At 37.8% G+C, this 14,557-nt stretch overlaps 1 protein-coding gene across 2 annotated transcripts in view; it reads right to left on the bottom strand.

Annotated features, from left to right (window-relative positions):
- Positions 1-1,198: 1,198 nt before the first annotated feature.
- Positions 1,199-14,557, bottom strand: part of CERS6 (ceramide synthase 6) — a 111,252-nt gene continuing 97,893 nt past the window's right edge. The window contains exons 9-11 of one of the 2 annotated variants that reach the window (XM_051787477.1): positions 9,279-9,435; positions 8,914-8,937; positions 1,199-6,424 (exon numbers count right to left, since the gene is read on the bottom strand). In XM_051787477.1, the coding sequence (XP_051643437.1) occupies positions 6,263-6,424; positions 8,914-8,937; positions 9,279-9,435 (343 nt within the window). In that variant the 3' untranslated portion in view covers positions 1,199-6,262. The remainder of the gene's footprint in view (positions 6,425-8,913; positions 8,938-9,278; positions 9,436-14,557) is intronic. The other variant, XM_051787478.1, reaches the window with a different exon arrangement.

The raw sequence follows: 14,557 nt of genomic DNA, 5'->3' as shown, positions 1-14,557 counted from the left end.
CTGACTCACCTGTTTTGTGACTGATGGATAACTATGTGGAAGGATGTTCTTTGACTTGTCTCAATGGATTATTTTGCACTGGCTACTGATCACGAGCTCGGTTCTTCACTATCCAGTATCTTCCACATCACAGCTACAGCTGGAATAACTGGCTGGGCAGAGAAACAGGTGTGATGAACAAACAGCAGCTGTGCATCATTGTTGTTTGATTTAGAAGTATGCTACACTTACTTTATACTGATGGCAATTCTCATAAAGGAATCCAGGCATTTAACAGCAGGCTGCACACATTAACTTTTTGGCTAAGTGAGGAGTAGGTTGCAGAGATAGAGGGGTGACCTCGTGGGTGGTGTACTAGCTGTCTAAGTTAAAGCACAATACATTAATGTAAATGCTTACCTCATAGGTTAAAACCAGGCAAACTACTAATAGTTAAGTTTCCAAATGAAGCTAACAAGAAATAAATTTGCTTGTCTAACTCCATGTCTGACACAACCCCATTAATGGAAAGACAATGCAGCAAATTGGTAGTTCTGTTTTTTTTATATTAGTTGTACCAGCATGACTAACTGGCCTGTATTTTCCTATACTTGGTGCAAAGGCAGGCAAGCCACCTGATAAAATCATGTTTCTAAAGGAAAGAGGGAAAAGCAAACAGATTTGGTCTACTGTAAGGGTAGAGGTCTGAAAGATTCAGGTTCCTTGGCAAAATCAAGAGCTGCAGCTTTCTCCTTAGGAGAACCACTATACCAGAGTGGCCCTCTTCTATCACTTCCAGAAGAGGTTATTAAGTGGTGCTTTGCTGACTGACAGTTTAGCCCAAAACATCTGAATGAATATTTATTTCTAAGAAACTCTGTCCACCTAGACTGAAAAAAGACAGCTTTTCCACAGCAGGTTAAGCTGGACATTCAGGAATTATTAACATGCAAAATTTTAATACTGAAATGCTAGGAAAATGTCTTTTTTAAAAAATAAAATATTTTAATTTGTATAGAGAGAACTTGTCCTTCTAACACTTCCTGTTACAAACAGTTTCATACCAGAAGTAATATAAAATAATGCAGTGATGAACTCAGCAAGACACACTTGGATCTGCCCGAAAAGTGCTGGAGTCTGCAGTGTGGGGAACAATCTTTGAGCTAAAACAAAGGAAAATATTGTTTGCATCTCACAGAAAAGAGAAGAAAACCAACACTACATTCCTAATACTTATGTTTATTATGAAAGTGTCTCCAAATAAAATAGCCCACAATACTGGTTGGTTCAAGAGATTTTATGAGGAATAATTATTTTCCATATTAAAAAAAAAAACAAAACCCAAACCCAGTCAAATTAAACACAAAATAACTCCCAAAGTTCTACACAACAGCTATATATGAAAGGACTTTTAGCTAGAGTATCACTGTATTCAAGACAGTGGAATTCCTACACATCACTGCATTTCTGAAAGAGTTGCTCAAGCACAGGATTGTCATGAAAACACAGGTGAAAGTGTGTCATCTGCCTCACCCTGACTTGCAACAGTCAACATGCACAGTATGGTATGGTAAAATTAAACCCCAGAATTGCAGGAAGCTGAAGCTCAAGAGAAGCCAGAAAATGTGTACTGTTGCACAGATCATTTTAAGTCATGTAAGACAATCATTTTTGTCATTCGTCTGACATATGTGATCACCGACATAGCTCCAAAACATCATTTCATAGTATTTCCTCCCGTTTTTTAATTGAAAGCAATTTTAAAGACTGAGAATTCTGTACAGAGACACTCAAACACTGTGTTTTCATTGCAACTACAATCAGAAATCTTTACAATTTAAAGGCAATACATGTACACCACCTTCTCAAAATTCCACTAGTGTTTTTCAAAAAGAAAAGAAAAAAAGAGTAACATTGTCTTACTGAAGTTCCCATTAGGTCCCTGTTTCAAATCAAAACCAGTCAAAATGAGTAATACAAACTGGTTTTGCTTCATGGTTTAAAGGCAACTGTAGTTTGCAGAACACTGAAGTTAGGCCTAACAGAGTCTACATTACAGGAAGGGTAAAAATTATTCAGTAGCTCCTCTCCCCCAGAGTCACAGGAAGTAGACAATAGGAGACATATAAAAATGAGTTGTAGCAAAGAGATTAAAAAAATACCAAAGCATCAACTGTAGAAAACCAATTTCTCTGAGATACAGAAGGCTGCGATAATGGGAAGATGAATGAAACAGGCATTAGGCTTCCTACTAGAGCACTCTGCATAAAACACACACAGTGACTAAATCAACCAGCATTGATCACCACTGACACGTGCTGCAGGGGAACGGCTGTCGCCGTCATGTCCTGTTCAGAACCAGAAAGTGATTTTCACCTGAAACAGATACAGATTTAAGAGAAGAATCACTTCACTGTAAGCAAAACTTTAGTGCATGCATTTGGGTCTCAGAAAAAGCATTTGATAGTGGCAATCGTGGTCACAGAATAGTCACAGGCTGAGACAGGAGCATATGAAGCTGTGACACCTGTACCAGTTCTGCTGGAATCATTAAATAAATAACACATAGAAAAAAACTACAAAAGGGCAACAAGGAAACAGCATGAGACGCTTTGGTATTTTAAAACTAGCACTATTTAACACTGATCCAAGACCCAAAAGACTCCAGTGTCCACCCTTGTTGTTTGATCAGATATTTCTACCATTTTCTGCAATGTTGGTTTTAATAAGAAAAAAACCCAGCAACCCACCATATATTTTTTCTTTTGGTACAAAATATGCCAGTATGGGAAACAGTAAAAAAAAAGTGTGACCTGAATCTTATTTTACTATATTCTAGGCTGTCTAGGGAGAGAAGACAAATTCTTACTATTTACTAATCAACTCTACATATAATTTCCTCATTTTACTACTTCAACATCTCAACCACTGTGTCGTGTACTGTACTATAAAAAGGGAGCATAGAACTTGAAGACAAAGAGGTTATGGAGTACAAACCCTCATTTCTAAAATTACTAAAATGATGATTCTACAAAAGGTTGAACATACAGAACCTTTTAAGGTCTCACATTTACCATGAACCATGCAAATAATTTCAGTCAATTTTCTGGAATATGTGCAATTAACCTCTACATACTTGATGGCCTCCAAATGCATCTTGCAAAGCTCTTCATCAGAAAAGCAAACAAAAACAAATGAAAAAGGAAATAATTGCACAGCATTTTCTCTGCAGAGTGCAAGATGAAGCCAAAGTTTTGACAACCATTAGTTAAAGCAATGAATCAAAGCACACTGCTATATCTGATCACTAAAACACTTGGTCCTTCCCACTAGAGAGAGGAAAAAATGTGTGAATTCCTTTTATTAAAAATCCTCTAGCTTGAAAGATCAGTGATTGTTTAGCAAAGGTTAGTGAAGTTCTCAGTGATTCCTTACTCTTATCCCATTTCCTCAAATGTGTCATTTGAATCTCTTACCTCACCTATTTTCCAGACATCTCTGTATTAAAATTATATATTAAACTTATCTATTAAACTTATCTGTATTACACATATCTGTATTAAACTCCAAAAAGCCAGGTTTATAGGGGATAGCTAAGTCATTTGGAGTTACCTGAACCAAGATAACTGTGTACATGCTTTAGTATATCATAGATGCAAATGAATTTAAACCTCAAAGGAAGAGTTTTAATCCCAGATGCACTCTTTACCAGTGAGGATCCAAAGGGACCTTGACATGATTGAGATGGGCTGATGAAAACTTCTTAAAGTTCAATAAATCCACGTGCAAGGTCCTACATCTGAGTTGTGGCAATCCTAGAGGTTGGATGGAGAAATGATGGAGAGCAGCCCTGTGGAGAAAGACTTGGGGGTGGTGGTTGACGAAAACTCAACATGAGCTGCATGTTGACAATTCAGAGCAATATTCTCATGTAAGACCAAGTATTTTGCCAGAATGCCATTTTTGTAACCATCTATGCAGTGGAGGTAGTAATCAACACCATGGAAGGGGTGTGTTTAAACTGATATTCTCAATTACCATATTAGCAGGTCAGATTTCACAAATTATAATGTTCATTTAATATATCCCAGGATGATTTTATTTTAAAATCTTGGTATCATCTTGACAGTAATTACTACACAGCTGTGACTTCAAACACCATAGGTGGGCTTCTTTCTATTGCAATTGGCATATTTTCACATGTATAACCTGCCCTGTTGGTTATGAAATCAAATGCACAGGAGACAGAAGAGAAAAATTAGAGGCAGAGAAACTTTTGGGGGAGACAGAGATTTAAATAAGGCTCCCTTGCTCCCTCAGATATATTCATGGACATATAAGCTGCAGCTTACCTGACAAGGTTACCTTTTTCAAAAGATGCTCTGTAGGTAGTAAAACTGATAGATCTTCTTCCATGATTTATAATTTTCCAGTTTTCTTACCTTTATTTTCAACTTTTTTTAGCACATTTTTTTTTTGGTAACACACAAGAATCTTTATGGATAATAAAGGTTTCAGAAGTTTTCAAGAGTGACCAGTGGAATAGGACAAATCTGTTTTCAAAAGAAAGAAGTGACAACACAACTTTCTTCACTGGAGTCTGTATAAAATAGAGTCTTTAAACATGTTTTATGGCATCAGAAGCCATGTATATTTTACTATTTGCATAGGTGGAAGGAATCAGAAAGACTTCCTGGCTCAGAGTTCCAGCTGAACACAGCACTCCAAATCCTTTGAATACAGAAGACACACTTAGGATTTTTTTTTCCTGGTTTGTTCCTTCCTTCTTTTTTTTTAAACTTTTTTTTTTTAAATATATATATATGTAAGTCTTTGGTCTACAAGCACATTGGTTCTGAGTGCACACACAGCACTGTTGAACAGTAGGTTGCATAGAGTCTGCTACCCAAGAACCTTGCCTACTTTTGGCACTGCTGTCACAAATCACAGAAAAGTGTCCTGCAAGAGTTGTATGATCCTTAGCATCCTACATCAAACTTTGATCTAGAAACTGGAAGAAGTATGTATATAATGTTTAAGAAGATGTTTACTTTGGGTGTTACTTTGTCTTCTTTGGGACACTGTTTGTAAATCCTGAATAAAAAAGGAGTACAAAATTATTTTACAGACACCCTTAATTTTATTTGTAGAGGTGATGAAATACTGCTGAGCAATCAAAAGTTGCTGTGAATTACGTTAAGTGAATTTTGCTCAAGTTTTCACACATTTAAAATAAACTAATTCTAGTAATGTATGGCATTCTGCCTTCTCTTCTTTACCTTACCAAGGGAGTGGCAATAATTTTAAGAAAAATATCTAGATTGAACTGTGTCCGAGGAAGCAATGAACTTTTCACGTGCTGTTTTTCCCATTACACTCCTGCTCTCATTTATGAGAATATGCAAGGACAGTTTCAGGTGTGAGGTCTGGATTCATAATGGTGCATTTGAACAAATACCTTTTTACATGGAATCTCTGCAAAAAGCTGAAACCTATAGAGGTAAAAAATTGAAAGGTCAAAAAAAAGTGAGAATGAGTTTATCCTAAGTGTTGACATCAATGCGTTTGGGTATTTGCACAACAAATCAAGTCTACCGCTAATGCAATTAACCACCAAATTGAATTTTAAATTATGCTAAAATAATATCCCACAATTACCACATTTTTTTCCCAAATTGCTAATTAACCACATTACCTACTATTTAAAATATCGATCCAGTGTTTTAAAATTTTATGTTGGAGGAACAGTCACTGTGATTTGATAGGCAATTTCAAAACCAGTACTTTAAAACACAAAGATAGCAAAAATATCTGAAGCTGATCTAAAATCTATAAAGCTATGCTCTATCTTACTGTAAGTAACAAATTAAGCAACTATTACTTATAGCAGATTCAGCAAAAGCATCAGGGATGGACAGAAGAGATCTGAGCATGATGCTCTCCACCACTGAGAATCCAAGATACAAAGTTTAAGAATGGATATTCCCTTTTGTCCAGAACTTCCCAAAAGAATACAAAATAAATAATATTTCCAAGACAGTACAAGTGAAAATACTGCTCCCATTGTGTCAGTTACATACACATACAGCATGCCTACGTATACAGAATGGTGTGCTGTCTTCATTCACAAACAGGAAATAATGGCAGTGCGCTATCAGAATGCTTTGATACTCATATTTTTTTCTGATGCTGAGATATATGAAGAAACCGCATTCACAACTTATAATTTACTTCCAGTAGCAAACAGTTCATTCTGTTCATGTCTCATGATTGAACTCAAGGATTAATGCTCCTCTGAGCAAGTGCCACCAGTAAGATACCCATTTGTCCCATTGGCACCGCTGGTCCCATTACTGGCCATAGTGCTGTGCGGGGCCTTTGAGCGAGGTACTGTTTCTTCCTCATCTGAGCTTGACTCAACATCACTTCGGGAATCCTTTGCTACCTGTAGAAGTTAAAAAAGAAGCAAGCAGTAGGTGACTGTAAGGAAACAACTCAGCTTTTTGGTTCAAGAGAATCAGAAATTCACACATTTTTCAATATGAGCTTTGAAGGTAATCTCAGCTCTGGCGCACTTCTCTTCCTTTGCCTGTCTGGACTCACTTCAAACACAGATGTCTGTACACATCTGCCATGCACATATGCCATGTACAAAGGGAGGGTGAGAACTTAGCACTCGTGCACTGAAGGTAGTATGTCCAAGTGCTCAAGGAAAAGGGTTGTGCATAGACTGAAGTAACCAACATCCAAGCTCCCAAATTCAACCTAGCCTCAGTCCCTCTGCTCTCCTAACTACAACTGTATTTCCTGTCCTTCATTTGGGGTGCTTCTCTTCAACCTAGTAATACAAAATATTCAACCCAACTTCCTTCCCCTCACCTCCCAGCTCATTCCCTAGAGACCACATGGCTCCAGGGAACGGTTCTACACACTAGCAGTAGGAGACAGGAGTACTGGCTGAAACATAACTCACCACACTGGGTAACTCCAGTCTCTGACTTCAGACAAATGGTGAGAATGGGGCTTGCAAGCTGTGGACATAGTCCAGTTCAGTCCCTAACACAGGAGTGACAAACTTACTAGAGCAATTCAACTGTGTGCCCCATCGTGTCACTGGAAAGCTATTTCAGAAACAGACGACCTGAGCTGATAGAGATTGTCTGCTAATATCCAGCTGGCTTCCTTGAAAATCTCCAAAACTGGTAAGAGTGCACCAGATGAAGTACAAAAAAAGCATCAACAGAAAAATGTCTGAAGTTTAACCTGCATGCAGCTTTAAGAATGCAGTTTTCATGCCTGCTTCTACTCCTGTCTGTATAGCTGAGCATCACATTTGCTTAAAATCTCTCCATGCTATGCTGTTTGCCACAGCAGGTAATTACAATTGGCTTTACTATAGTGAATGGACATAAAGGGGGCAAAACATATGTCAAGTCTTTTTCCTCAAAACCATTAAAGAGCAGGGCCACTGCATATAATTTTTTGCTTACAGTAGTCCTCCCCTACTCCAGAAAGTCCTCATGACAATTCAGCTCTCCAGCTCTCATCTCAGAAGGAGCCATTTGCCATTGGGGCTCCCAGTGTTGTCCTTACAATATCATAACACCTGAGTGAAACTGTTCTGCTTGAGACCAGTGAAAAAAGGAAACACAGGTCCCATATACCTCTTAATAAGTACAGTTTTTAATGTCAATGTCTAGCAAGCCCACAATTATGACACCCACGAACTTCAGCAGAGGCCAGAAATTTGGTTCCATGCTTACACAGCTTCAATTAACAGATTATTTCAGTGTCCTTCATATGAAGGGAGTTCTAGATTAAATCTGTTAGAAATACATAAAATACACAAAAATATACTGTTATCAGACAGAAGAGAATAGTCTCAGTACAGGGTACTGAGCACCTGTGATCAATTCAAGGGCAGACTAGATGATTGAAAAATTCTACGTCAACTTAAATTCTCTTAATATATTAGATTCACTGCTGATTCTTCTGCTAAAGTCCTGCCCCAAAGCCAAACAATCAAATGAAGATTCTATGCTGCAGGCACTTCATTTAAACATGTGATCTGCTCTATTTTTGCACTCAAAACCTGATATGATTGCAACATATCTTGCAGTATTTAGTTCTCTTTGTTTATCCCCAAAAGAACACACTGGAGTAATTTCTGCAGAAGTAGTCTAGAATATATATATATATGTATATGTATAAGTATATATAGGTTTAGAAAACTTCTAAGTACAGCAACAGTGAGTAAAAAATATATGATCAGGATTACATTACGAATTTAATGATAATAAATTCCTTTATCAGCTGAGCTGTTCCAAAGGTGGATCCTAGTACTACAAAACCAAAATAATACTTAAGGATGAAAATTTACTGTAAGATATCTGTAAGGTGTCATGAAAATATTTCTAATTTTACTGCAGAAATGGAAAGAATGGGGTTGCCAGCGAGGAATTAAGATCTGAAGGAAGAAGAATCCTCTGTGTATATGTCATACATATGCATCTTTAACCTGGTCACTGTGTTACTGCAAATGTCTAACTTTGCTCTTGTACAATCTAAATTTTCTCCTGTGCAATTGTTAGAACTACAAGGTGGAGGACTTACACTCTCAAGTATGCATCCTGAATGGTGACAGAGCAGCTGCTTATCCTGCTGATATATAGACATTTGTGTGTATTTTGTGTATAAAAGGTTGCAGTATAACAGCATCCAGATACTACAGATAAATGTGGGTTTGAATGGTTTTAGGCAATGCATAGCCAAGAAGTAAACATGGCCTTTAAAGATAGCCTTAATTCAAATATATAAATATCAACAATGGAAAAAAATACCAATCAGAAACTACAAATTAAAAAACCAAACCAAAACACAAACATCAGCCTTGTCAAAATAAATCTTTTGCAAAGTAACTTGAAAGAAACTTACCTGCAAGGGGTTCCACTTCCCAGCCTTCCAGCACAGCACAAGGGAAAGGATAAACAAGCAGAGTAAGAGAGAGTTGTTTTTTTTTTAAATCCAATTTCCCTAATGTAGTTTGGTTCAGTGTACCAGATTACAAAAAAAGAAGTGTGGAAGCACATATAAATGCAATCACTATGAAGAGTATCATTGACTTATCTGACAATTGTTAGGAGTGGAAAAAAGTTTCCATGAAAGGAAAAAAGAGTTTACCTAAAATAAGATGTGTTTTCAGTAGTGTGTTATGGATTAGAAAAAAAACAGTAACCAAAAAGTGACCTGTATGGATATTGAAAAAGTTAAAATCATGAAACAAAACCACGCTGTCTTACCTTGCCCTTTGAAATAGCTTTGTAGGCTGTCTTTATGATTAGGTAAGACCAAAGACAGTGCAGAATTTGAAGAACCATAAGAAGCACATTCAAGACCCACAAGGCAGGAAAATTGCCCAGAGCTTCATACAGTTCAAACGATGTTGTGTTTAATATCCTAGAAGAGAGAGGGACAGAAATATAATAACACTTTCTTTAAGCCAACAAATTTCAAAGAAGACCTTTTTAAATTAAGATGACAAGTACTTCGTTAGATGGGATCCACATGTGTAAGTCGGTTCTCACAGTAATACTAGCTTGGACTGAACATCCAGTTCAGTTCGTGTTGTTTCTCCAGAGAGAAACAACATGAGAATATTGCTTTTGATATTTAACTTCATTTTGCAAACATTGCATACAGAAAATATAGATCCTCAGTATGCATTTTTCCACTCCATCTATAAAGCTGGCAGGTGTTGGTTGACTCAAATAACTCCTTCCCTGATTAATTACAAAACTTACTTTATTCCATTTTTTAAAAATAAAGCTATTCCATCTCAGCTGCCTCCAGTACAGGTTTGGTACGCCCATATTAGCACAGGTAAGAGCATGTATGGGAACTGTTAAACTCCCATGCAATCCACATGCAGCACCATGTTCTTCAAACCACATTCCCAGGCTGTGACAATGAGCTGCAACCTCTCCTGTGTTAAATGGCACAAACCTGTGCCAAGAGCCAGGCAATGCTCCTTCGGTACTCCCATCTGAAGCCCTCTCTCCCAAAGCCAGTCTCAAAGGATTTGTTTCAGTGTACACAACTAAGGATGTCTTTGTCCAGTTGGCATCAGCAACGCGAGTGAAGTGCTGTGTGGAACCAAAAACAGCCTGAGACTGTTCAATTAAAGTGAAACTTCAGTGGCACTTGAAAAATGACACGTGGGGCAGGATTCACCTTCTTTCTGGGTTTTCTAAGAACTGGGGGCGGGTGTGTGAGTTTGGCTGTATGGCTAAAATCTTATTTAGTGGAAACCTCAGTACCAACAGGATTCCAAATTCAAAACAGCCAACCAGTCAAGGGGCTTAACCCTGGGTCTTGAACATCCTGGGTGCCTACAGTAACTGCTAAGGTACTAGAAAGCTCTGGGGCCACTTTCTGCACAAAATCCAATTTGCACACCACGTATGTACAATCAAGAGTGAAGTTTAGCAGTTACATAAAGGACAGGTGGCCAACAGGGCAGCAAGGGATGGGAGACCTTATTGCAGCCATTCAATACTTAAAGGGGGCTTATAGGAAAGATGGGGACAAACTTTTTAGTGGAACCTGTTGAGATACAACAATGGGTAACAGTTTTAAGCTAAAACAGGTAGATTTAGATATAAAGATGAGGTTTTTTACACTGAGGGTGGTAAAACTCTGGAACAGGTTGCTCAGAGAGGTTGTAAACTCACCATCCCTGGAAACATTCCATGTTGAGTTGCACAGGGCTCTTAACAACCTGATCTAGATGAACATGTCCTTGCTCACTGCCTGGGGGTTGGACTAGATGACATTTAAAGGTCCCTTGCAATCCAAATGATTCTATGATTTTAAGAAATTCAGTTAATTCTAGTCATTTGAAGCAAATGTTTGAGAATCAGCATTTCAAATGCAGGCAGTAACAGATGTTGTAACATGACTTCTGAAGCACTGTGAATACAGCACTAATTTTCTGCCCAAATACTCTGCCGTAGCAGGTGATTTCAACTTGGACCCCAGCAAACAACCTGAGAGCAGAGAGTGGAGAACAGACAATAGAAACAGTGGCATTTTTTGAAACAAATAATGATCTAGTAATGGCTGTTAATTAGGGGGAGAAAAATAAGGCAATATAAGGATTTGTCAACCTCCATCTATTTTCCCCGTTGGTGTAAAAATTCATTAAAATCTCCATTGGCTCTATGTCCTTTTTCTTTGTTTTAAATTAACTATCACTAGTCACTAGATGGCGCGTTTAACCCGGACAACGCCCGCGCAGGTCCTGGCACCAGCCGTGTCTCGGCCCCGAAGTGGCACTTAGTGCCATGGTCTAGTAACCACGGCAGTGCTGGATCAAGGGTTGGACTTGATGGTCTCAGAGGTCTTTTCCAGCACGATTGATTCTGTGATTCTAGGGGATGGCACTGGAGTCCCACACTTCTCTCAGTGGAGAAGTTACAGATACCGGTCTCAGCCTTTTAATAAGCAATCACATTTGCCACAATCCTTTACAACAACATAAAATCAGTTAAATTAATATTAATAAGAAGTATGTACAGATAGCAAACCCAGAACACAACATTTAGTGGTAATGATTTATGTGTATAACAGCATTGATCAAAAAAAATCAACCAGTGATTTCTAATACACTGGCCTTAAATGCCTAATGGGCATTTCATAGTAAGTCTGCCTTTTTATTTTGTGCCTTCTTACACTAAACTGCACATATGCTTCATGGTTTATTGAGAAGTAGATGTTTTATAACCTTATTATAAAGCTGTATTTTTACGTCTTCTGTTTATGGAGAGAACATTAGAAAAAGAAACTTTTCCAGTTTGTAAAGATCCCATCACATTATTGCTTCTGTCAGATAGAACATTTCAGTCTCAGCTTTGTCTAATTTGTTCTGCCAATAGTAGCCCTACATGGCACAGCAATACCACACTTCCCTGTTCAAGGAGATGCTCTCATGCATATCAAAACAGAACTCTAGTCAGCAATGTTTTACTTCACCAGCACTTATTGCAGTTCTAACCATTATATCAAATTCAAACTTGAAATCAACAACTTCTGTACATAAAGTTACCATTGTTTACACCCAACTGTCTTTATGTCTAAAATTTATAGCTCCAGAATTGTAGATGCAGTTTCTACAGGTTTCTGTTTATATTTTCATTCACTGGACCAAATTCATCTCTGGGGACTTCCACAGAGGTCAAGCCAAAAAAGCAGCATTAGAGATGCAGATGGTCCGGTCTTGCAGAAGTCAGGAAGAAAGTAAGGCCAAAAAGAGTGCTTCTGGTATCCAAAGCAGTTTCATGTGCAAATGAGTCATCTAGTGTGTATTAGATATGGGAAATAAGCCTTCATTGAAAAAGCAGACCTCTTTCTAACCTGCTCATGTCTGGCAAACTAAGGACAGGATTGGAATTCTCCATTAAAGCTGCATAAAGGACCTCACTAATTGCTCAGCAATGTTAAGAGGGGTCAGTGATCTGCTAGATGTGCAGATAGAGCTAAGACTATATCTAAGCACCTAGGGCTGAGCAGAAGCTGAGTGAAAAAAACAGAAAACGACAGAAAAAATGTAGTTAAGCAAATACACTCTCAGTATAAATCAATTATTTAATATTAAAAGTCTGAAATGGGGAAAAAACCCGTAAGTTTATTAGGTGGAATACACAGAGAAATTCTACTTGTAGAGACTGAGGAAAGGGGGGAGGGAAGAAAGGCCAGACCATTTTTCATCAATTCCACTGCTAAAAATATTCAATGGAAGCATTTTAACCAACCACACAAATAACAGGGACTGGAAAAAGCAGCATGAGAATGGATTACACAAAGAAGAAAGTGCCTATATGATGTATATGCAAATAAATCTTAGGTTCAAATACTCAGAAAAGCATTCAGGCCCTTAAATCTGCAAATATGCTTGCCAGAATTTTTCAAAGCTGTCCAGTAGTTAAATCCCAGCTTTTCATAATGAATGGTGTAAAGTTTGGTTCTTGGGTATCTAACTTGAAACAGCTGGACTTGATCTCATAGTGGGAAATTACTTTAAGCTGCAAGTGCTCTACCTTTCTGAAACTTTTGGTCAGCATTTCTCAGATCTTTGCAATTTGAAACTAAATGTTAGCTTCTGTTTTTGAAAATAGGTTCTGGACTGTAGCAATTTTTCTGAGGCCCTGGAATAAATAATAGCTGGACAAAACAACACAATCTCATGGAAGGCATTCTTCCCTCATTAAATGCATCCCAAGCAGAGTTGTGCACCTGGCTGTGGGAAGCTCTCAGTTTAGCATTTTGATTTAAGTAGTGTGGCAAACAAAGTAGAAGGCAAACAAAAATAAATTCACCCCTTAAGATCCAATCTACTCTTACAGAAATCTGTGGTATTTTTTCGGGAACATTGCCACAATATCTGAGCCACTGTGTGAGGTAATCCTGTACTTACTGTATTACCGCTCTAATTGGACACTCAGAATAAAAATAACACATTTTCAACAACTACTAAACAATCAGCAGCAACACATCAACAGTAACATAGGTTTTTCTTCTACTGTCTAACCCTTTATCTAGCCAGCAAAGCAGTACTTGAGAGACTATCGGCAACAGACCCATACACTGACTCATTAAGATTACAGTCCCCCCCCTCAACTCAGTGGGCCCAAGTCCAGGCTCTTGCACCAAGGATGAAAGGAGAACCTGGAGATGAAGGAAGAGAGATAATGAAAGAGAGGGATGGGTGTAAGAGTAAAATGCTTATTTGTATTTGTCTGAGAACTGACAAAAATGTGCTGTGTTTCCTTCCGAAAGGACCCTGAGAGAACAAAAAGAGATAAAGAAGAGGATCATGTGGAAAGAATAGACATTCTTCCACATAAGAAGGAAATTATTAATAAACTCTTCAGAATGAAGCATAGCAGAATGACGGGCACTACTATCACATCCAACGAGAGCAGAAACTGTGCAGCTGAAATTAGTGCTACTGCAAGTTGCCTTAACTTCTGCAGCACTGTCCAGTGACCAACATACTGTATGTGAAACACACTGAAGTCATGTTGTTACCTCAGTACAGTAGTCTGAAGTCTCAAAGTATGACCAAGGATAGTACAATATGATACTAGCTGGTCTAAATAATTCAGAATGAATGTCTTTATCTCCTTTACCTAGTGCATATTAAACAACAGTATTCTATATTGCACCATAACCACCTGTACTGGGACATCTTTCAATATGGCATTCATGACAGAAAATAGGTAATTACATCTAGGTGGGTGTTAATGACATTCAGATCCTATTTAGCACAAGTAACCCAACAATACCACTGCCAGCAATGCTTCAAAGTTTCTGCTTTTTTTAAATTTTTCCTTAAAAAAACCAAAACAAATTGCACTTACTTTTGCCCCAAAACATAGTCATTTGTTCTCTACTATACATAGTAAAAAATGACCAAGACCAAAGAACAAAGAGCCAGAAGTTCTAAATTCTGGATTTAGTTACGTTAACTTATGTGATCCAAGAAATTTTCAAATTTCCTTACATCGTTCACTTTTCGTTA

The sequence above is a fragment of the Manacus candei genome, unplaced genomic scaffold, assembly GCF_025592945.1.
Source record: "Manacus candei isolate 608988 ecotype Guabito, Panama unplaced genomic scaffold, ASM2559294v1 h1tg000023l, whole genome shotgun sequence".
In the NCBI taxonomy this organism is placed as follows: domain Eukaryota; kingdom Metazoa; phylum Chordata; class Aves; order Passeriformes; family Pipridae; genus Manacus; species Manacus candei.
The sequence above is the reverse complement of the archived record's forward strand: the minus strand, read 5'-3'. Positions and strand labels throughout refer to the sequence as shown.